Source organism: Sciurus vulgaris (assembly GCF_902686455.1).
Source record: "Sciurus vulgaris genome assembly, chromosome: 3".
Taxonomy (NCBI): domain Eukaryota; kingdom Metazoa; phylum Chordata; class Mammalia; order Rodentia; family Sciuridae; genus Sciurus; species Sciurus vulgaris.
Genome location: NC_136463.1, coordinates 4,812,240 through 4,833,885, shown reverse-complemented (window position 1 = coordinate 4,833,885; position 21,646 = coordinate 4,812,240). Strand labels below are relative to the sequence as shown.

General features: G+C 44.4%; 1 protein-coding gene across 3 annotated transcripts; it reads left to right on the top strand.

Annotated features, from left to right (window-relative positions):
* Positions 1–571: 571 nt before the first annotated feature.
* On the top strand, positions 572–20,613 carry MFSD11 (major facilitator superfamily domain containing 11). 3 transcript variants are annotated; one of them, XM_079133447.1, is made up of 14 exons: positions 572–925; positions 1,369–1,424; positions 3,679–3,786; positions 4,320–4,399; positions 4,523–4,619; positions 5,947–6,005; positions 6,519–6,663; positions 7,973–8,101; positions 10,086–10,126; positions 13,868–13,933; positions 16,100–16,225; positions 18,756–18,930; positions 19,644–19,779; positions 20,206–20,613. In XM_079133447.1, exons 1-14 carry the CDS (start codon positions 830–832, stop codon positions 20,368–20,370), a joined length of 1,479 nt encoding a protein of 492 aa, XP_078989573.1. In that variant the 5' UTR covers positions 572–829; the 3' UTR covers positions 20,371–20,613. The 3 variants fall into 3 exon arrangements, with proteins under 3 accessions (XP_078989573.1, XP_078989574.1, XP_078989575.1); XM_079133448.1 differs by having other exon boundaries at positions 573–925; positions 7,976–8,101; XM_079133449.1 differs by lacking the exon at positions 7,973–8,101 and having other exon boundaries at positions 580–925.
* Positions 20,614–21,646: the final 1,033 nt, after the last annotated feature.

Sequence of the window (21,646 nt, the reverse complement as noted above, 5' to 3'; positions counted from 1 at the left end):
TGGCGCCCGCGCCACCCGGAAATGAATCCTCTGATTGGTTCGCCTCGCCCCGCCCCGTAACGTCGCCGCCGCGCGCCCCACCCCTGCCCGGCGCGCCTGCGCAGAGCTTGGCGGGCGGGCCGAAAAGCGCGCAGTCACCGCGGGCGGGAGGGGGAGTGGAACTTGGGGGCGGTTGGAAAGCCCGCGAAATGTTCTCTGCCGGCGAGACAGGCCCTGAGCACTCGGGCTAGAGGAAGGGGAGGCGGTCCCTATCTGGGCCCCGCCTGATTCTCATGCCAGTATTGGAGCTCCACGTAGCTCCCTGGGCTCCCTCAGCACCGCCTGTGTCAAAGCGGTAGTCCTGCCCGCACCGCTGTGTCCCCCGCCGCCTCAGACCCCCTCGGAGAACCCTTTCCTGGGTCGCTGTCCCCGGGCCGGGACCCTCACGGTACGCGTGCGCGGCCCGGCCTCCGGGACTCCCCTTCCCAGCGGGCGCCGCGGCGCGGTCAGCTGACGGGCCTCGTGACCCGCAGGGAGTCAGGCGGCGGGGGGGCGGGGTGGGGCCCGGGCTGCCACTCGCCCTTGCGTGTCCGCTCCTGCAGCGGCCCTGGCAGTGGGCTCCTGGGGTCGCGCTCTCCCTGCTCCGGCCGCGTCTCGGGAATGCGCGGCCGCGCCGCCGGGCAGAGCGTCAGCCTGTGCCGGGTCCCGACCCTCGACTGCAAGCCGCCAGCTCGGCCGCCCGGCTCCTGGCGCTGCACCGCCGCCTCTCATCCCCAGGGTCGTCGCCGCTGCGCCCCGGGAGCGCTGACTGCTCTGGGCCGCTGCCGAGCTCTGGCAGGGCGGAGCCAAGATGTCCCCGGAGTCGAAAAAGCTCTTCAACATCGTCATCCTAGGAGTCGCTTTTATGTTTATTTTCACCGCCTTTCAAACTTGCGGCAACGTGGCGGTGAGTCGGAGCCTGCCGCCCTGCTCGGAGGGCCGGTCCCCGCGTCCAGCCGCGCGCTCGGGGGCCCGTGGCTCTTCCGACCTGACCGCCCGGGTTTTCTGTGGTTAGGTTTGGTTTCATTTCTCCTTCATGGGGCGTTAGACGTTCCCGTTTGTTTCTCCAGTTTGACTTACGGTTTGGGTGTCGACCCTCGTTATTTCATGTCTTGCCTGCATTGAACTCTCCCTTAATCCTGAGATGGTTGAGGTGGTGGAATCCAAAGCATGGGCGCAGCTGGTTGCCTCCGGTTCCTTTAGGTAGTTTGCTGTCTCCAGTTCTGCTGTTCTTTTTCTCCTTTCATTGTGGGCTTTCGTTGTGATTTTTGACAGTTTTTCTTCTGAGTGCTTTCCAAGGGGGAGGGGTTTGCAAAACATTTTCCTTGATTAGTTTTATCTTCTACGCAGCAAACTGTCATCAGGAGCTTAAATAGCACGGATTTTCACGGCAGTGGATATACCAGGTATCGAACTGTATGCTTGGATCTGTATGTAATGTTAGTTGTGTAAATTCCATCAGATCACCAGGAATAAAATACTGTGATTGGATCAGTGGTGATTGCTCTTCTGGACATCAAGTTTATTGGGATGAACATAATGCAATTAGAGGGGACTAGTTAGGGTTCCTGTGGAATTAGACACTCCTGTTTTGAAATCCTGCTTCACAGCTTGATTGCTTATTTAGTTATCTTAGGAGAGTTATTTCTGGGAGCCATTTCTTTGCTTAGGTGATAGATGTCAATCACTTGATGTAGCATGTGACATTTAATAAAATACTGTCCATTACTTTTTACCAATCCTAAACAGATGTTTCATGTGATTTTTGAATCATTGGATTTTCCCGTTTTTGCAGTTTCATAGCCACTATGTTTCATTAGGCACTTTCAGATTTTAGCTTAAGGTATTCAGTTCCAATTTTACAGATGGAGAAAATGTAAAGACCTTCACAGATCACTCCTATCTTATGGTCAAAGTTGGGGAGTTTAGTACATATGTGCATATATACAAAGGTTTCCCTTTTTTGCAGTAATAGAGATTGAACCCATGGATACTTTATCTTGGAGCCGTATTTTCAGCCCTATTTATTTATTTATTTATTTTTTGTGGTGCAGGCAATTGAACTCAGGGCATTATGCACTCTACCAACTGAGCTATATCCCCAGCCTCCTTTTTATTTTTTGAGATAAGGTCTTGGTAAGCTGTTGAGGCTGACCTTGAACTTGCAGTCCTGCCTCAGCCTCCTGAATAGTTGGGATTCTAAATGTGTGCCATTGCTCCTGGCAAAACATTTTCAGTTGACAAAAAATGTGTATGTGTATTGGTGCAACATATTGTTTTTAAGTATGTATACATTATAGAGTGGCTAAAATAGGTTTCACAATTTTTCTATGGTTAGGTATGGGATTGTGGCACCTCCCCGTTCCCAAACTCTTCTTATTTGGTTGTTATCTACGCTAAACCATGTGTGAAAATAACGAATGTTGGAATCCATTTTTCTGTATGACTCATAGTAATATCACAACTTTTTTTGTAATTCTGTGTCTTCATGTGTATTCTTAAAAACAAATGAAAGAACACATTTGGTATTCATTCTTAAAAGTCAAAAAGCAGTATAATTTTACAAATACTGGCTAGTAAACAAAGTCAGGACCCTGGAAATGGTCTTAATCGCACTTTTTACAAGATATAGATATTGTAGTAGGCCTGGGTACATAGAATCTGAAAAAGGTGCAAGTGAGATCATTATTTTGCATTAAACACATTCCAAATTAAGCAAGTTTTAACTCTGTGCTTGGAATTTATAGCAAAGAAATGTGCAGTTGCCAAGAGTTATAGGCTAACCTTGAAGAGTAGACTGGTTGACCTAGCCCCTGGAATCAGATTGTCAGGGTTGGGAGCCTGGCTCTTCATTCACTAGCCACCCTGCTGAACTAGCAACTTATTTCACTCCACTGTATTTCAGTTTTCTTTTCTGTAAAAGGAGAACAATACTTTTTTTGTAAGCGCGGTTAGGATTAAAAGCAAAATAAATCTGTAAAGCACTTGACACAGTACCTGCTGTATGTTAGCAGTTCCTGTAACTTGAAAATTGATTGAAAGCATCTGATGGGACTTCAGTGTTGTGTAAAAGTGAAAACTTAAATATAGTATTCAGCTTAATAATGCAATTATCAGGGCTGGGGAGATAGCTCAGTTGGTAGAGTGCCTGCCTCGCAAGCACAAGGCCCTGGTTCAATCCCCAGCACCACAAAGAAGAAGAAAAAAAAATGCAGTTATCATAAATCCTGACTAGCAAATATGAGTTTTTTTTTTTTTTTTTACAAAATCTACAAACTCTAAATAGAAATTTTAAAGTGAATTTTTGAAACTAGACATGATGATACATGCAGTAATCCCAGTGGCTGAGGAGGCTGAGGCAGGAGGATCACAAATTCAAGGCCTAGCCTGGGCAATTTAGTGAGATACTATTCCAGAATTGTGTGTGGTGGGGCGCTAAAGATGTAGCTCAGAGGTAGAGTGTTCTGAATTCGATCCCAGTACTGTTTAAAAAAAAAAAAAAAAAAAGTGTTGTGGAGGCTGGAGATATAGCTCCTTGTTGGTAGAATGCTTACCTAGCATGAGCGGGGCCCTGGGTTCAAAGTCTGATACTATTTTAAAAAAGAACTTGAGACGGTGTCTAGGAATTGTCTTTAATTCCCTTTTGTGTGTTATGCACAGCATGGCAATTATTTATGGAGTGTTCTCTGCTTCAAATCTGATCACGCCGTCAGTGGTTGCCATTGTAGGACCTCAGCTCTCTATGTTTGCCAGTGGTTTATTTTACAGGTGAGTAGTGCAGTCTTCTTTTCACTTGCTTGCTTAAAATGCTTCCAGCACCTTTCCAACACACAGTGAATGTTTTGAGACGCACTTACAGACTTGGACTGAATAGGATGCATTTGGGATGTTAGGGATCTGGCTCTCTACTTCTTGCTCAAGATACCATATTCTGATTGATGGGAGGTATATTATCAGATTTTGTTTTACTATCATTATGTAGTATCCAAAAATCTCTGTAAGGGTTGAAAAGAACTTTCTGTGAAATAGCCTAACTTTCTATCAGATTGACTAACAAGAATTCAGGGGAAGTAATGAAATGCTCCTGGGCTCTCGAGTTGCAGTTCATCATGTGCAGGAGCAGTTGCAAGCTTGTAAAATGCCTGATTTAAAAATTTTGAGTAGATCACATTTAAAGACCACGTTGTCCTGTATGGGTTGGATTTTAAAAGAAGCGCACCTCAGAACTGGTTCCTAGAAGGCATGCTGGGCACTGTTTCAGGTGTGGTGTGACCGTAATGCGTTGACCTGTTACATTTTAGCATGTACATTGCCGTTTTTATCCAGCCTTTCCCCTGGTCCTTCTACACTGCATCTGTTTTCATTGGAATTGCAGCTGCTGGTGAGCATTTTGATTTTTATCTCGTTTTCTTTTCTTTTCTGGGGCCTATCTATGGGCATCATACTTTTAATAGGTAAAGACAGATGATTTCATTTCCTTGATAAACTTTTTGTTTAATTTTAGTACTTTGGACAGCACAAGGAAACTGCCTGACAATAAATTCAGATGAGCACACTATCGGGAGAAACAGTGGAATTTTCTGGGCACTCCTACAATTTAGGTAATAATGCTTTTGGAATTCAGTCATTCCTTTGCTTTCTTTTCAGACCAAAATTCAAATCTTTCATGTTGTGTGACTTAAGTTTCTGGCTGAATATGATACAGATTCAGAATCTCATAGAATTAATTTAAATGCATGGATTATCTCATTGGAACTTCAGATTTGTAAGTAGAAGATAATGTTAACCTCTGTGTATTTAGTATCTCTTAGAAACTATTGGATTCTTTGCTTATTTTGCTTGCTCTCACGTAACCTGTGAGAAGGTATTAGCTCCATTCTACGGTGAGAAAACAGACTAATAGTAATTCATCCAATTTAAATCATTGTTATCTGGACTCCAACAGCCATACCCTTCCCACTGAGCTACACAGCCTGATACATATAAACAAATACACTAAAATTCAGAAGTGAGGCTACTTATACCAATACATAGTACATATTTTCTAAGGAAAAAAAAGCAAAACAGTCATTCTGTCATGACCAGTGGATCTCAGGAATCTGCCTTGAGAATTTCACATCCATGGATCTCGCCCAGAATTATATCCTTGACAAGGCTTAACTAATGAAATGTTTAGTTTTAAGGAGCGATAGAGTGGTTGGAGATATAGCTCAGTTGATAGAGTGCTTGCCTCGCAAGCAAAGGCCCTGGGTTCAAATCCCTGGCCCCACCAAAAAAAAAAAAGGAGCGATAGATTAAGAAACAGGCGTTTCTGCTGGGTGTGGTGGCACATGCAATTTGGGAGTTTGAGGCAGGAGAATCGCAAGTTCAAATCCAGACTCAGCAACTTAGCAAGACCCTGTCTCAAAATTTAAAAAATGAAAAGAAGGGTTGGGGATGTGGCTCAGTGGATAAGTGCCTCGGGTTCAATCCCTGGTACCAAAAATAAATAAAAAGAAACAGGCACGTAAATGAGAAAGATTCCTTCCTTAGAAAGGTGTTCTCAATAAGGAATCTGATTAGATGCAGATAACTAGATCATAGGTTTGTTTTCGTAGATTCTCAAGGATCTTAAAAGTAGCATAAGCTTGTTTCCAAGAAATCATTTCCATAAGTCACGTGTTTCAAAGTGAGTCAAGTCCTGTGGAGGGCAACTCTGAATCAGGAATTGACGTGAATGGAGTCAATTCCATCTGGGTCAGTTCAATTTTTCAGAAAGTCAGATAGAGTTGATACTGTTAAATGACCTAGGGCAGGTATATAAATTTAAAAATTATCTCTCTCTCTCTCTCTCTCTCTCTCTCAGCAAATAATGGGAATAGTTGTTTTTAAAACCCATAAGTATTATAATAATTCCCCAGCATCCTTTCCTCCCTTTTCTTCCACCAGCTTGTTCTTTGGAAATCTCTACATATATTTTGCCTGGCAAGGGAAAACTCAAATATCAGGTTTGTTTTATTCACATCGCTTTACTCAGATATAGTCAAAAGCGTAATAGCAGTTCCTCAGAAATTACCTGTCACTGCTTTTTTCAGACATGTTGTAATGAATTTTGATACCTCAGGTCCTCAGATGATTGTTTTAAGTAAGCTTTTTCCTACAATTCTGTCATTAGTGAAGATCATAGTTTATGACTATGCTCCCAGGAGGTTATTACTGTGGACAGGTACACAGGTCAGTTTTCGGGGGATTTGAGAGCTCAGTTGTTTCTTCTGTACACTTCCTTGATTTAAAGAACACAAATTCTTGTGCTGTTTTCTTTGGGCTTGTTAGTATTTCTGTAACTGAAAGACATAGGTGGAAGTGGCCTATTTATCATTTCATCCTAAGTTTCTAATGATGCATTAAAGTCAGAATTTAATGAGGAAGCATTTTACTGGTTAGAAACAACCCTAGACATAAGAGTAAATTCTGGAATTGTCTGGTTAATGCTATTCCCCTTTCTCCTTTTTACTCCCTAGAGAGTGACCGAAGAACAGTGTTTATTGCCCTGACAGTGATCAGCCTTGTGGGGACAGTTCTATTCTTTCTCATTCGGAAACCAGATTCTGAAAATGTCCTTGGAGAAGATGAATCTTCTGATGACCAAGACATGGAAATCAATGAGTAAGATGTTGGAAACATTCATTTTTTGTTAAAGTAAATTTTAAATAACTCTGTCTAGCTTAGAGACTACCATCCTGCTTTATTATGACCTATATCTGATGCTCCTAAAGTTTACCACAGGCCAACAGGAGAGGAGCGTTTTCAAGGAAAGAAAGGAAGAAGATAAAGGGATGTGAGGGATGGCGAAGGCCACGGTCATCCAGGGAAGGGAGGCAGTGAAAGGTTGTACGGGGAATTCACGTCTGCCCCCAGCTGTGCACTGACCCTGAGTCACCCTGCACAGTAGCAGTAACCCTTCCGTATCCAGGCCTGTTCCTCGCTCTAGTCTGCAGCCCTCCCATGTGTTTTCGTGTGCTAGGATGAGAGCCTAGAAAGTGAAATAGCACACAGTCTTTGCCCTCAGTTCCTGTTTATGTGGTCCAGCTCTGGAGCTTTCTGATTCCTGAGGCATGGGTGAGAGGAGGGCCACCACCACTGGATTGTCACCCCCGGCTCTTGGCCTACAATACCTGACTCTCATACTGACTGTAGGCACTTTCCCAACAGTAGCTCAGATGGGAGGTAAGCATGTTGCGGTGGTTCTCTACATTCCCTGAGCACCTTTTAATGGTGATGTTATTTAAAACACCACAGGCAATTTGTCTGTGGTAACATCTAGGTTTGAGAAGGGGAAATGAGAAATTTATCTCTGCTACTCTTATTTTGCTTTGTTTGTGAAGTGATAAAGTGGGAAAGTTGTCTTACAGCTATCCAGGCAGTGTTTAAAGGATACTGCGTTGAACAAAACAAGTTAATGCGTTCTTGGAGGTTACTTTCTGGTGGGGTGGGAGACACATTGAGCATTCTGTGTTGCCTTTTTAATCCAAAAAGGCCCCAAATTCTCCACATTATTAATGTTCAAAATTTGTAGTAAGTTTATTTAAAGCAAAGGAGAGGTGATGCTTTGATTTGGCTACGCGAGAGCATATGTATATGCGTGTATTGTGTGCATGCACACGCGTACAGTCATGTACCTCCTCACAGCGTTTTAGTTGGTGGTGGCCGGCTTTGTGTGCAGTGGGGTCCCCCGGGTTGATGTGGCCTAGTGAGTTGGCTGGCCTGGTTCTGGGAGCACACCAATGTTTGCACTGTGAAGCTGCCTTTCTCAGCACACTGTCCTCTCATTGAGCAATAAACCAATAATAGGTACTGGAGAAGGGGATTATGTACCTGTGATAAGGTCCAGTTCTTAGGAGCACTGCTCAGCCTACTTAGCTTTCTCTCTTTTTAAATTGTCTCCCAAATTGGAGCTTCTATGTCTTTGTCCCAGTAGCACTGCCTGTATGCCAGCTTCCTTGGAAACCTGGGGAGACAGCAGTGGACAAGACTCCAGTACTGTTCTTATGGGACTTAACTTTAAAGGGGGTGATGGAGAGTACCCACGCAAGAAAATGTCACTGTGTTAGGAAGACAGTGGAGGTGGGAGCTGGAGGGCTGGGGGACTTTCCTGAGGCCTCCCCTGGTGAGGAGTGAGTACCAGGCTGTGGAAAGGGCAGGTAGGCTCCAGATGCTGAAGGAGGGTGAGGGAACAGCCTGCACAGGTAGAATACATCAGGCTAGGTAAGGAGTTTGCCTGTCAGTTGTGGGGTTAGCAGCCATGGAGGGTGTAAGTAGGAACTGATATTGAAGCATCCCATTTATAGGCCTTTCAGAAATGATGTGGAGATGCCAAAGAGCTGCTCAGTCTGTCCTCTATTTCACATACTTCATTTGCCTCTCTGAGGACCTGTTAGGTGGGTCATCTCTAGGAATCTCTTCATTGGTGCCTGCCTTTGTCCTCCACTCCGCCTCCTTCCCTTCCTTCCTTTCCCTTGTATTTGAGTGCCTCCGCCATCCAGGCATTGTTTAAAGGTACTGCTTTGAACAAAATAGAAGTTTGTGCGTTCTTGGAGCTTACTTTCTGATGAGGTGGGAGATACAGAAATAAGCTTTAACTTAATAGCTTTAATGAGACATAGCACAGGCCATATAACTCACCTATTTAGAGTGTACAGTTCACTCCTTAGTACGTTCCTACCATTGTGTAGCCAGCCAGTTTTAGAACAGCTGTTTTTTTTTTTTTTTTGTACCAGGGATTGAACCCAGGGGCACTTAACCACTGAGTTACATCCCCAGCCCATTTTTATTTTTTATTCTGAGATAGGGCCTTGCTAAGTTGCTGACTTGTGATCCTCCTGCCTCAGCCTCCCAAGTTGCTGGGATTATAGGTGTGCACCAACATGCCCAGCTAGAACATTTTTATGACTCCAAAAAGGAGCCCCATACCTTAGCCATCTGGTATCTTAAGTAGGAGAAATGTAAATCAGAGGAGGGGTGTAGCATTATGGGTTGGGGTCAAGAGTTGCAGAAGGGTTATGGATGTAGCTCAGTGGTAAAGCACCTCTGGGTTCATTTCCCAGTATCAAATAAAAGCTTTTAAAAAATTAAAGTAAAAATTATTTTATTTACTATCTCATTGAATCCTAAGTAATTTGCAGTTGAATTGATTGTGTTTTAATAATCTGTCGCCTATAAGTCAGTTCTTAACTTATTTTGAGGGCTCAAGTGCAAGATTTTGGTCTGAGGGCACTGCCAGTTAACGGAATCTAAATAGAATTGCTTCCAGGAAAGATGTGAATTTGCTAGTGAGAAAAAGAGTTCTCCTCTTGGTTAGAACATACTATATTTAAAGACTTAGGAGAAGTAGACTCGACTGGTAGGTGATCTTTGTGAAAACATTGTCACCCTGATCTTATTCTCAGTTTTATCTCAATTACATTATCTCATTTAACTCCCACAAGTGGTGGAGACCTTATTTTGCTAATGAGGAAGTAAAACTTAGAGAAATGAAGTCACTTTTCTAACATCACAGGACTAATGAAAGCAAAGCTAGTACTCTGATACCAAAAGATTTATTCTGTATCCCAGCCATTTTACACGGAGGACATTAATGGTTTTGAGGAATTTTAACACTGAAGGACTTAGTTTTTTCATAATAGGGGTGGTGGGAAATTGAGTATTCATAGATTATTTTTATGTTCTGAAAATAGCAAGATGGGGTGTATTTCTGCCCTGCCCAAAGTACCATTTCTGAAAGGGAGGTGCATGGATGTGCGTAACGAATGTATTATGGAAGAGCTGTCTTCCATTGTTCAAAACACAGGTGCTGGGTGGCACTTTGAACACAGTGTCTGTATCCAGGACCTGGGGCTTGAAGGGGTCCCTGAGGCTCAGCAAATCAAGGAATACTGGACATATTTGCCAGGCCATGTAAAGGACAGAGCTTTTATAAACTGAGATGAAAGTGAGATTCCCACTTAGCACCTGTATTTAGTATCTGGATAATATTTTTGTTCTCTTTTTAATTTTCTAAGTAAAAACCTTACTTTATTTTATTTTCTCAGGTCTGCCCAGAACAATATGACAAAGGCAGTAGATGCATTTAGTAAGTATTTTCTGTGTCTGAAATTCAGGAACTGTTCAGGAGCACCTTCAGCGTTTGCCTTTCCCCTTTTCCCTGGTAACTTTGGATTGATGATCCCCCAGTATTTTCATTTTTCCAGGTATGCAGCTTCAACGTACATCAGTCTTTTCATAAAGGTCTAAGGTGTCAGGTGTGCGGGTGATGATATGACTGCCCACCGGAGCAGGTGTGTGTGGAGGCAGTGGAGCCCTTGGGTTCTCCCAGCTGTGGGGAGTCCTCTGGCAGCCCCCAGGGAGGGGAGACGGAACAGCCACGCTCCTCCCCTCCCTGGGGGCTCATCCAGGCTGCAGACTGAGGAACTCCACATGGTTTGCTTTCTGTAATTTCGAGTGTTCTGTAACATACAGCAAATCATTTTCTACATTTTAGAGAAAACTGAGACTTAAAGAAATTAATAATTTGCTCAAGATCAACCAGCCGGTCAGTGGGTGCTGAACTGGGATTTGGGCCGTACTGCCTGCCAGGCAGAGCCAGTGATTCTCATAGTGATGCCTGTGGTTCCTTCAGAAGCAGGCAAGCGTGGCGTCTGACTCCAGTTCTGCCCGACTCCCTCAGCTGCTTTGTCTCCGTAGGGGGAGAATCTGAGAGCACCAGTTCCTCTCCACAGGGAGCAGCCGGTGGGGTCTCGTGACATAGGCCCTGTGGCCCTTAAGTATTTACAATTTGTTAGTTGGTTGCCTAGGGTTTATGTTGCAAATTTCTTGATCTAATCAGCTGTGGCTCAGCTCAGATGATACAAAGCACATTTGACCAGGTGTAGCCTGTATTTGGAAAGGGTCTGTGGGCAGGGGAGTCAGCCTTGCATATGGAGTGTATCAGTAGAGCTGTTTTTTTTTTTTTTTTTTTAAACCGGGGATTGAACCCAGGGATGTTCAACCACTGAGTCACATCCCCAGCCCTTTTTTGTATTTTATTTAGAGACAGGGTCTCACTGAGTTGCTCAGTGTCTTGCTAAGTTGCTGAGGTTGGCTTTGAACTCCTGGCTCAGCCTCCCAGGCTCCTGGGTTTACAGGCATGGCCACTGCATCCAGCCTTCAGACTCTTAATCAGCAGCTCTTCGCTTTTCTCACCAGTTAGCCATGGACAACCTCCACTCTTTTCTCTGCTTTTATGAGTTCAACTTTTTAAGATCCCACCTGTGAGTGGGATCATGTGCTGTTTGTCTTTCTGCATCTGTCTCATTTCCTTAGTGTAATATTTGGCAGTTTGACTGGGTCGTCCCAGGTAGCAGGTTGTCCTTCTTTTTTAAGACTACCTGTGTTCTGGTGTGTGCATGTCACATTTTCTACTTGGTTGTCTCTGTGTGCTGCTGTTGTGAGTGATGCTGCAGTGAATGTGGATGCAGATGTTTCTTCAAGATGCTGATTTTGTCTGCTTTAGGTCTAAACCAAGAAGTGAGATTGCTGGATCCTATTGTGGCTCTGTTTTTAACTTCTCAAGGAACCTCCATGCTATTTTCCATAATGACTGTACTAATTTACCTTCCCACCAACAGTATGCAAGGGTTCCCCTTTCTCCTCACCCTTTTAGTACTTATTATATTTTGATAATAGCCATGGTAACAGTTGTGAAGCGATGTGAAAATTTAGGGGCTGGAGTTGTGGCTAACAGATAGAGCACTTGCCTAGCACGTGTGAGGTTTGATCCTCAACGCCACATAAAATAAATGAGTGAAATTAAGGTATAATGGCCTTCTACAACTAAAAAAAAGTTTTTAAAAATTTAATCTGTAAAGTCTTATTTTTTTCTTTTGTTGTATGTGCTTTTGGTGTCCTAAGAAGTTTTTGCTAGAGTTTGATTATGGTGAAAGTTTACTCCTGAGTTTTCTTCTAAGAGTTCTGTAGTTTTTTACATTTCGGTCTGTCCTCCATTTTGAGTTCTTTGTGAACGGGGTGAGGTGGAGTCCAGTGTCATTCCTTTGCCTGTGGGCTTCTGGTTGCTCTTTCCCCATTGAATCACACTGCTGCCTCTGATGAGAGTGGAGTGTGAACGTGAGGACTTGTTCTGGGTGCGTGCCTCTGTCCCTGTGCCAGCGCCGTGCTGTGTTGTTTGCTGTGCATTTGGAGAGTGGGAGTCCTGCAGCTTGGTTCTTTTTCAAGATTGATTTGGCTTTTGTGTTTCACTTGACTTTCCATATAAAATTTAGGATCAGTTCATCGATTTCTGCAAATAGATTATTTGTATGTGTGTTTTGGGGTTTAGGTTTAGTTTCATAGCAAAACTGAATAAAAAGTCTAGTTTTCAAGCCCTGCCGCACACACATGCATAGCTTCCCCCATTATTATTATTGGCTCCCACCAGAGTGGTACATTTGTAATAATCAATAAATCGACACTGGCATATTATCACTCAAAGACGGTGGCTTACATTAGGGCTAATTTTGGTGTATGTTCTATGGGTCTGGACAAATATGCAGTGATGTATGACCCACTATTATAGTATCACACTACATAATATTTTGGAATTTCTTGCTGTTAGCTAAATCTTCTGGTTATACTAAAGTGAATATGTGTTGCTAGTGTTTTGTTTGTTTTTTTAATCAAAAATGTTGTTTTAATGCTGGGCACGGTGGTACGGGCCTGGCATCCCAGCTACTCAGGAAGCTAAGGTAGGAGATTGCAAGTTCCAGGTCAGCCTCAGCAACTTAGTGAGACACTTTCTCAAAATAAAATTTTAAAAAATGGCCTGCGGGGGTGCTGGGGAGACAGCTCAGCTGGTAGAGTGCTTGCCTCACAAGTACAAGGCCCTGAGTTCGATCCCCAGTACCGCAAAAAAAAAAAAGAAAAAGGCCTGGGATGTAACTCAGTAGTAGACTTAATTGCTTAGCATGCATGAGGCCCTGGGTTCCATCCCAGTGACACATCCCTCCCCCTAAAAATGTTTTAAACCTTGCAGTGGTTATGTATTTTCTCTTGGAATACTTGAAAATTCTTGATTGAAACGTCTTAAATTCCTTCAGCATCCTTTCATTGTGTATTTAGGATCTCTTCACATATACTCAGTGCATACAGTATGGCTCTTGCACACAGGGATCAGAACAGTGCGATTTTGTAAGTTGGGTGGTCAGCACTTGAAAAAGAGCTAAATCTGGGTCCACTCTGAGTTTAGTATCCTAGATTAGGGGTCCTCAAGTTGAACATGTTCAAAACAGTAAAGCCTGGGGTTTCGGAGGCTGCGTTTCTTAAACTCTGCGCTTTTCCTGCCTTAGGACCGCTGATCTCATGTACTGCTCTCCGGTGGACCCAGGCGCAGAGCTCAGTTGGGCCAGCCAGGAAGGGCGAGCCCTGAGTGAGGGGAGCACTGGAACTGGAGCTTAGCCCGGGGCTCGGGAAGTGGCCAGTCCGCATGCACCCTCCATACACTCAGTCCCCGCCCGAGGAAGGTCCTCGCTGGGCCAGTTGCTGACTTTCTTAAACAGCTGGCCCTTTCTGCCCTCAATCTTGTCTGTTGAGGTCCTTTGTTGTTTCTGTTACAAGAGCTGGAAATCTGTCGAGGAAAATGTGACTCCAGAATTTATATAAATTGTTCGAAATAACCATTTTATTTTTGTAGCCTATTTAGTTCATACTTAAGCAGTTTAACTTGAAAATTTAACTTGTGTCCTAGAGTACTTATTTACTGCAGTTATTGATGAGGGATGTGGTACAGCTCTTGTTTATTGATGGAAAACTATTAAGTACCCCAAAATATTTTTCTTTTCAGAGAAGTCTCTCAGGTTGTGTGTCACCAAGGAGATGCTCCTCCTCAGCATCACCACTGCTTACACAGGTAACCGCCTGGCGGTGCTTTGTTTGCCTGATGCCAGTAGGACTGAAAACGATCCTTGCTGCTGCTTCTTCCTCTCTCATCAGTAGCCTGGGGTCTCCTGTGGCTGCTCTCAGAGGACGGTTGGGGCGAGAACTTCCAAGACCCGTTTCATTTGCATGTCTGGTGCCTTGCCAGGGTCAGTGGGAGACTGTGTTAGCCTCTCTCCACATGGTCTCAGGGCCTGTCCCTCTGCATGACCTGTGATACAGCAAGAGAGCCAGACTTATCAGTGGCCAAAAGTCCCAAAAGTACAACAGGGAAAACCAGCAAACCTTCCTATAGGTCCCCAGCATCACCTCCAGTACATTCTCTTGCTAACAGCAAATCACAAGGCCAGCCCAAATTCTGTGCAGGAGAATGCTGCGCAAGGGCAGGAAAGCCAGGACTCAGGGCTCATCAGCATCAGCTACTCTAAGGCAGTGGGGAGCACGGCAGGAAGCAGCTAAGAGAACACCTCTGGTTTGTGTACATCAGGATCTCTTGTAACGAAGTAGAAGCAGGTGGTGATGAGGTGTGGTCCTGGGGGATCGCTCGTAGGTCTTCAGGACAGTGAGGAAATGTCTCCTTCTAGAAAGTGTGGAGTGCTAGTTAATGCTTCATTCCCCACTGGGGACAGAACCTAGAGTCTCACATGCGCTAGGCAAGCACTTCATCACTAAGCTACTTCCCCAACCCTTCTTCAGATTTTATTTTATTTGAGCCAAGATCTTATTGAGTTTCCCAGACTGGTTTCTTAACTTTAGTTTTTAGTACCAGGGATTGAACCCAGAGGTGCTTACCTACTGAGCCACATCTCCGGTCCTTTTTTATTTTTTATTTTGAGACAAGGTCTTGCTAAGTCACTTAGGGCCTCACTAAATTTCTGAGGTTGGTCTCAAACTTGCAATCCTCTTGTCTCAGCCTCCTGAGTCGCTGGGATTACAGGCATGCACCACTGTGCCAGACTGGCCTCTTTTGATCTTTCTACTTCAACCTCCTGAGTAAGTGGATTCTAGACAAGTGCCACCACCCTGGCTACTTTTAATTTTAGGTGTCTCATCTTTTTGGAAGAAATGGAATAAACATTAAACATCTTTAAAATTCACATTTAATATTTTGTAGCATCAAAGAATAAAGGTCTTTTACTGATTTACCCTAATTTTATCTTCCTAGAAAAAATGGGTTTGATTAAAACACTGTTGTTTGAGGTTTGTGTGTGCGCTGTGGACTGAACCTAGACACTCTTACGTGTTTAAGAACAGTGGATAGTCAGGCGTGGGGGCACATGCCTGTGATCCCAGCATCTCAGGAGGCAGAGGCAGGAGGATCACAAGTTTAAAGCCAGCCTCAGCAACTTAGCAAAGCCCTAAATAACTTAGCAAAGCCCTGTCTCCCAAAAAAAAAATGCTGAGGATGTGCTCAGTAGTTAGCACCCCTGGGTTCAATGCCTGGTACCAAAAGAAGAAGAGTGGATGGTATGTATTTGCTTTCCAGTACAGTAAGAGTGCAATCCAGTGGAAGCGGGAAAGCTGCTCTTAGGGATACTGAACACGCTGGCATTCACTGTTAGGAATTTGTGTTCATTAGATCCTGTGCCCATTTGCATGCAGTGACAGGATTTAACATAAGGATGCACGCTTACAAGTTGTTTTTATCTGAAATACTTGCCAACTACCATCCTGTGGTATCTTAGTTTGAAACATTGTAGCAAGTTACCACAGACTGTGTAGTTTACTTCTCACAGTTCTGGAAGCTGGCAGTCTGAGATCAGGGTGCCCGCATGGTCACATTCTGGTGATGGGGCTTTTTCTGGTTTCTGCAGGGCTGTCTTCTTCCTGGGTGCTCATGTGGCTGACAGAAAGTGGACAGGAAGCAGTCACTGTTGTCTTCACATAAGGGCACTCACCCATCATGTGGGTTCTGCCCTCCTGTCCCAGTCACCTCCCAAAGGCCTGTCTCCTCGTGCTTGGGGCACTCCATCCACAGCATGTGGCTGATATTCTTTCATCAGTTAAATAGCATGGCATTGTGCTCTCTTGGGGAGTAACATTGCAGTCTCAATGAATTTACAGTAGTATTAGACATAAAAACTAGAAAAGGAGAATGTGAATGTAAAATTAAATTAAATCTTGATTTCTTTCCCTAAAGGTCTGGAATTGACTTTCTTTTCCGGGGTTTATGGGACCTGCATTGGTGCTGTAAATAGGTTTGGAACAGAAGAGAAAAGCCTCATTGGACTTTCTGGAATTTTCATCGGTATTGGGGAAATTTTAGGTTGGTTTTTTTTTTTTTTTTTTTTTTTAAGTCTTTGCATTAAAAATACCAAGTGTAGTTAAAAATAGAAACGTACTCCACCTCTCTGTCCTTAAATTTCTCTTTACTTTTATCCAAATAGGTATGTTTTGTTTTTCTAGTATCACTATTCTAAGGTAAGTAAATTACAAAACATTTGTCAAATAATTCACAGATGGAAATCATAAATAAGCAAACATGGTCTCTCCCAATTTTTCTTCTTGAAATACTCAAGAGTGTCTCAGAATCCCTGACCTTCTAGTTTTCTGTAACACCAGTTGTGTCCAGCAATTCGATCCTGTTCTTACGGTAAATATCCAGAATGAGCATCAAATTCTTATTGACGGACAAAATTAACAAGTCGAAATGCCTCACTGTGTACTAGGCAAGCGCTCCACCACTGAGTCACAGCCCAGCCCTCTCTTACTTTCTTATGTGCGATTTTATTTCTGAGCCCCCTGAGGGTGTTAGGCACCACAGCAGTTTGCCCCAATACTCGGTGTGTGTTTCCTGAATAGAGGATGTTCCTCACATCACCACAGTGCGGCTGTCGGCTGCAGAATTTCTCTTTGATAGGATAATCTAGACTAATATCCTTGAGAGTGTTACCGGAGTCCTTGGGTGAGGCCTGCCACGTGTCCCATGATCCCATTCAAAGAGAGAGCTGTGGCGAGGGGCAGGAAAAGAGCTTTTAGTAGGCATGGCCACATCAGGAGGAGTGGATACAGGGGTACAGTGACCCAAGATCTGTCCTCATGGGACTTAGATGAACTTTGTGGTTTTGTAGAGTAGAGGGGCAAGGCAAGGGCTGGCCGGTGCGTAGCTGTGGTCCTGGAGTCAGGCATGGTCTGGTGATGGTCACCTCAGGACTGGGTCTGTGAGGCTCTGGAAATATCGTCAGCCAGCGCGTGAGGGGTTGGTTGGGTTCACATCCTAAGAAGATCATGCCTGCTAGCAGGCAGCTTTGACTTGCTTGTGAGGTCATTGCTCCCACTTGGGGGGCAACCTCATTGTGGGGTGATCCGTTCTGAGAGGCTGTCAGCTGCTTCCATCTCATGAAGATGCTCATCAACCAGGCCTGTTCCTGAAATCCAAGGGAAGTGCAAGTGGCTCAGGGAAGAAAGCCAGGAAGGCCAGTGGAGCCCGAGGAGACAACATGGAGTTGGCTGGGTCTGCCTTGGGCCCTTGTCAAGAGCATTTCCCTTCCACCTGTGAGTCTCAGCCCAGGGTCAGGTGCTGCACTTGGCTCTTGTGTCTCCTGCTCATTTGGAACACACCAGTTGGTTTTGCAGTGTGGATATGTTGAAGGCGTTCCCCTTTTTGAGAATGCCATGGTCTTCGTTCTGTGTGCATTGGATACTTCCTCATGGTCTCAGGCTCTGCATTCTGTGCTGGGCTTGTCTCACGGCGGCCCTTCTAGAGATACACCAGGTCCAGCCGTCCCTTTAGTTTTCATATTTAGGTCTCCAATTTATTTGGGATTTGGTTTTGGGCGCTTGTTTTTTTCCAGATGGCTGCAGTGCTGTGTACTAAGAGCACTGGCCTAGTCTAGTGATCTGACATGCACTTTGTCACAGGCGGGAGTTTTATATGTGTGTGATGCTGTTTCTGGACTTTCCAGTCTAGTCCACTGATAATTCTCCTGAGGAATCAGTGCTGGGTGTTTGTTTGTTTGTTTGGTACTGGGTATTGAACATTTCGGTTCATGTTTACAACGTGTAGTATTCAGGTCAGGGCAGCTGACACATACCACCTCTAGTACTTACCGATTCTTTGTATTAGGAACGTTCAGAATTCTCTCTGCCAGCTGTTTTGAAATATACAGCTAGTTGCAGCGGTAGTCACCTGCTGTGCTGTAAAACATTGGAATTATTTAACTGGTAACCTGCACTTGTTTGCCTTCCGGAACTGGCGATGGAGCCCAGGGCCTCCCATGCAGACATGTGCTCTCCCAGAGCGGCCGACCCCACCCTTCATCTTCCCTTTGGATTCACAAAGGGTGTAGATTTCTAGGGTAGAAGTCACGTAAGGATGCTCAGGCAGCGTGCCCTTGTCTTCTTCCTTCTCACCATGGAGACACCCACACTGCCCGATGCTGGACCTTTCTCCGCCTCCCTCACCCCTCTGGAGCCCACTCGTGGTCCTGGAGCTTCATAGTACTGCCTCTCGGTGCCATGGTGTGTTTCAGCTGTGCTGAAACAATGTGGTGGAAGTTCACAACTTGGGCCCCTTTTTCTCTGTTTGTGTTGCGAGCTGTTGTTCAGAGGGGGTGGTTTTTCCAGCATAGCAGTTCATAGAAAAGAAGCGCTGGGTGGAAATACGAGTGACTTTGCCACTCCTCTTGTTATAACAGCTGGTGTCCCATTGTCCTCAGCTAAGTGCTGAGGGGTTGGGTTTGGGGGAGGACACTGGACACTTGAGGATGCATATTCCGTGGCTCCTGGATTACAACTCAACTAGTCAGGTGATGTGTTGGTAACGTCAGTAACGTTTCAGCCACTGTATTTTATAGGTGGAAGCCTCTTTGGCCTGCTGAGCAAGAATAATCGTTTTGGTAGAAACCCAGTTGTGCTGCTGGGCACCCTGGTGCACTTTGTGGCTTTTTATTTAATATTTCTCAACATGCCTGGAGATGCTCCCATCGCCCCTGTGGAGGGAACAAACAGCAATGCTTACATCAGGTCCAGGTACGTGGCCAACACTGCTCAGTGATTTGAGGGCAGCGGGAGGAAGGGAGGGACAGACACTTGAATCAGATGCTTCACCCTCTTCAGAACCTGTTACCTTGTGAGGTCATCTGTCATGGCCAGAATGAGTTTGAACAGGAATCCATACAGAATCGCAAGTTATTTTTGCAATGGTTGCTTTTAACCTTTACCCCCACTAAATCTCCTTGATCTGTGAAGGAGCATAGAAATGTCTGATTTGAATTTTATTTTTCTGCTTCTTGAGCAGTGAAATATTCCAAAGTTAGGGAGTCTGTGAGCTGGGTGGGCTGCTGAGTCCTTCGGGGTGGTTCATGAAGGTTTTCAGGTGGACTGCATTCAACTCTTCTTTCCTCTCCTTGTAGGGCCTGGCGTGTGCTGGGCAAGTGCCATACCACTGAACTAATGTCCAGTCCCTGCATTCAATTCTTAAATTCGTTATAAATGCAGATGTTTATGTCTAGATCCCAAAATCCAAAGGGAGCCTAGCCTAAAAAAGTATTTGCTTTCCAAATCGACAGTAGGACCAAGTTTATAAGAGGGAGAGAAAGAGACCTTATAAATTCTAGTACTTTTATTCTTGTATCTGTGGTAAAACTTGAAGAGTAAATGCTTTTGTGATTGGGTTGCTTCTAGATTTTAAGTCATTTAGCAATATTGGTACTACTTACACAAAATTATTATTATTTTCCCAGCAAAGAAGTCGCCATTCTCTGCAGTTTTCTGTTGGGTCTTGGGGACAGCTGCTTCAACACCCAGCTGCTTAGCATCTTAGGCTTTCTCTATTCTGAAGACAGTGCACCGGCCTTTGCCGTCTTTAAGTTTGTTCAGGTAACCTCTTCAGAGTGCCTGTGGCCCTTTTCCTTCATGCTTTCCCTGGTTTTCTGTGGTTACTAGGTTGTGGTTTTTAAGCCAAAACTGGGACGTCCTTTGAAAGGGTCCGAGTGGAAGTGGGAAGCAGTGAACAGCGCCATTACTCCGCCGACTGGCAGAGCTCACGTTCCCGTTTACTGCCCTGGTTGGAGGTTCTGGTCCCTGGAGTCCGAACGCCTCTTGCAGACAGGGTCCTTCTCACTCTGCACAGCACTGGCTTCCTTGATAATGCCCACTCTCGGGGGCACGAGGGTCAGTTAGTAACTGCAGAAAGAAGAGCAAGACCTGCCTGTCACAGTGCCCTTGGGTCTGAAGTGGTGGTGCTGATTGGGAGGCTGTTCGGTGCGCTGTGTGCCTTTTGAGATTTGTCTTTGTTTTTTGTAGTCCATCTGCGCAGCTGTGGCATTTTTCTACAGCAACTACCTTCTCCTTCACTGGCAACTCCTGGTCATGGTGGTATTTGGTTTTTTTGGAACTATTTCATTCTTCACTGTGGAATGGGATGCTGCTGCCATTGTGGCCCGGGGCTCCGACTACCGAAGTATCTAACGAGGTACCAGTGAGGGGCCGCACAGCTGCTGCTCCAGAGCAGAGCGGAAGAAGTCTGTCGTCTTCACAGTCCGGTGGATGTTGTCGAGTATGGAGAATCACAGAGTTAAGACTTAACCAGCCAGAGCTGGTGTTAAAGTTTACAGATAATAGTTATTTAAATCCAGTGGAATAAGGGAAATCTATCAATTATAACTGTTCAAAGATACTGTTTTCAATTTATCTCAAGTTCCTTACATCCACGTTACAGAGCATGGATGTCATTTTCTTCCTACTCTCATTGACAGCTTCTGCCTTGATTGAGAATTCCAGGCCGTGTGTCATAGCAGGATTCTTGCTGGGTGTCGGGGGTGTTTTACTACATAGTAACAGAAGCATATGCCTCTCCACACGTGCATCTGGAATGATATTCAGATAGCGACGTGCTGACATTTAGTCTAACTTTGAAAAGGTTTTTTCCTCCTTAAATGTTTTATTAGATAGGTTTTCTTACCTCAGTTCATACCAAGGTGTGGCCAATTAAGTATTATAAAATGAAGAAAAATTATCTTGAGTCTTACAACAAGAATGTAACATCACAGCAAACAAAAATGTGTTTAGAAAAGTAAACACATTTACTAGGCGAGGACTTTAGATAGTAATTTTCCTGAAAGATACAATGCAAGCCAAAAAAAAAAAAAAAAAAAAGAACTAGCGAGGTCTGCGCTGTGGGCAGGGTGTCGCCACTTACGTGTGATCTTACAGCAGATGCCATCAATCACACGTCTGGGAGTGGAATGTGATGGGGAACCGGTTAAGTGGAAATGTTAACTTTCCTCCATAAGAACTCATTTAAAATTTTTATAATTGAGATGTAATTCAGAAACCATAAAATTCATCATTTTAAAATGTGAAATTTAATGTGCTTTTTAAAAGTATATTTGATAACATTACCATTATGGAGGATACTTTCCTCACCCCCAAAAGGAGCTCCCCACCTGTCAGCAGGCGCTCCCCTTCTCTGTGTGGGAGCCCCGATGTGCTTTCTGTCTGCACTCTGGACACTTCATGCAGGTGGGAGAGCTCACTTTAAATGTGACACCTGTACAAATAAAGAGATGTAAATCAGCCCAGAGGACATACAATACCTTGTTTTCCATTATTTTTTTTAAAACCTGCCAGAAATTAAGAAATTTTATTGTTGGCCTGAAAATCTGAAGAAATTTTGGGTGTTTGGTGACAATAGCAGGGAGTCAGAAAACCCTGCATTTAGGTAACTCCTGAGCAAAATCCCCTG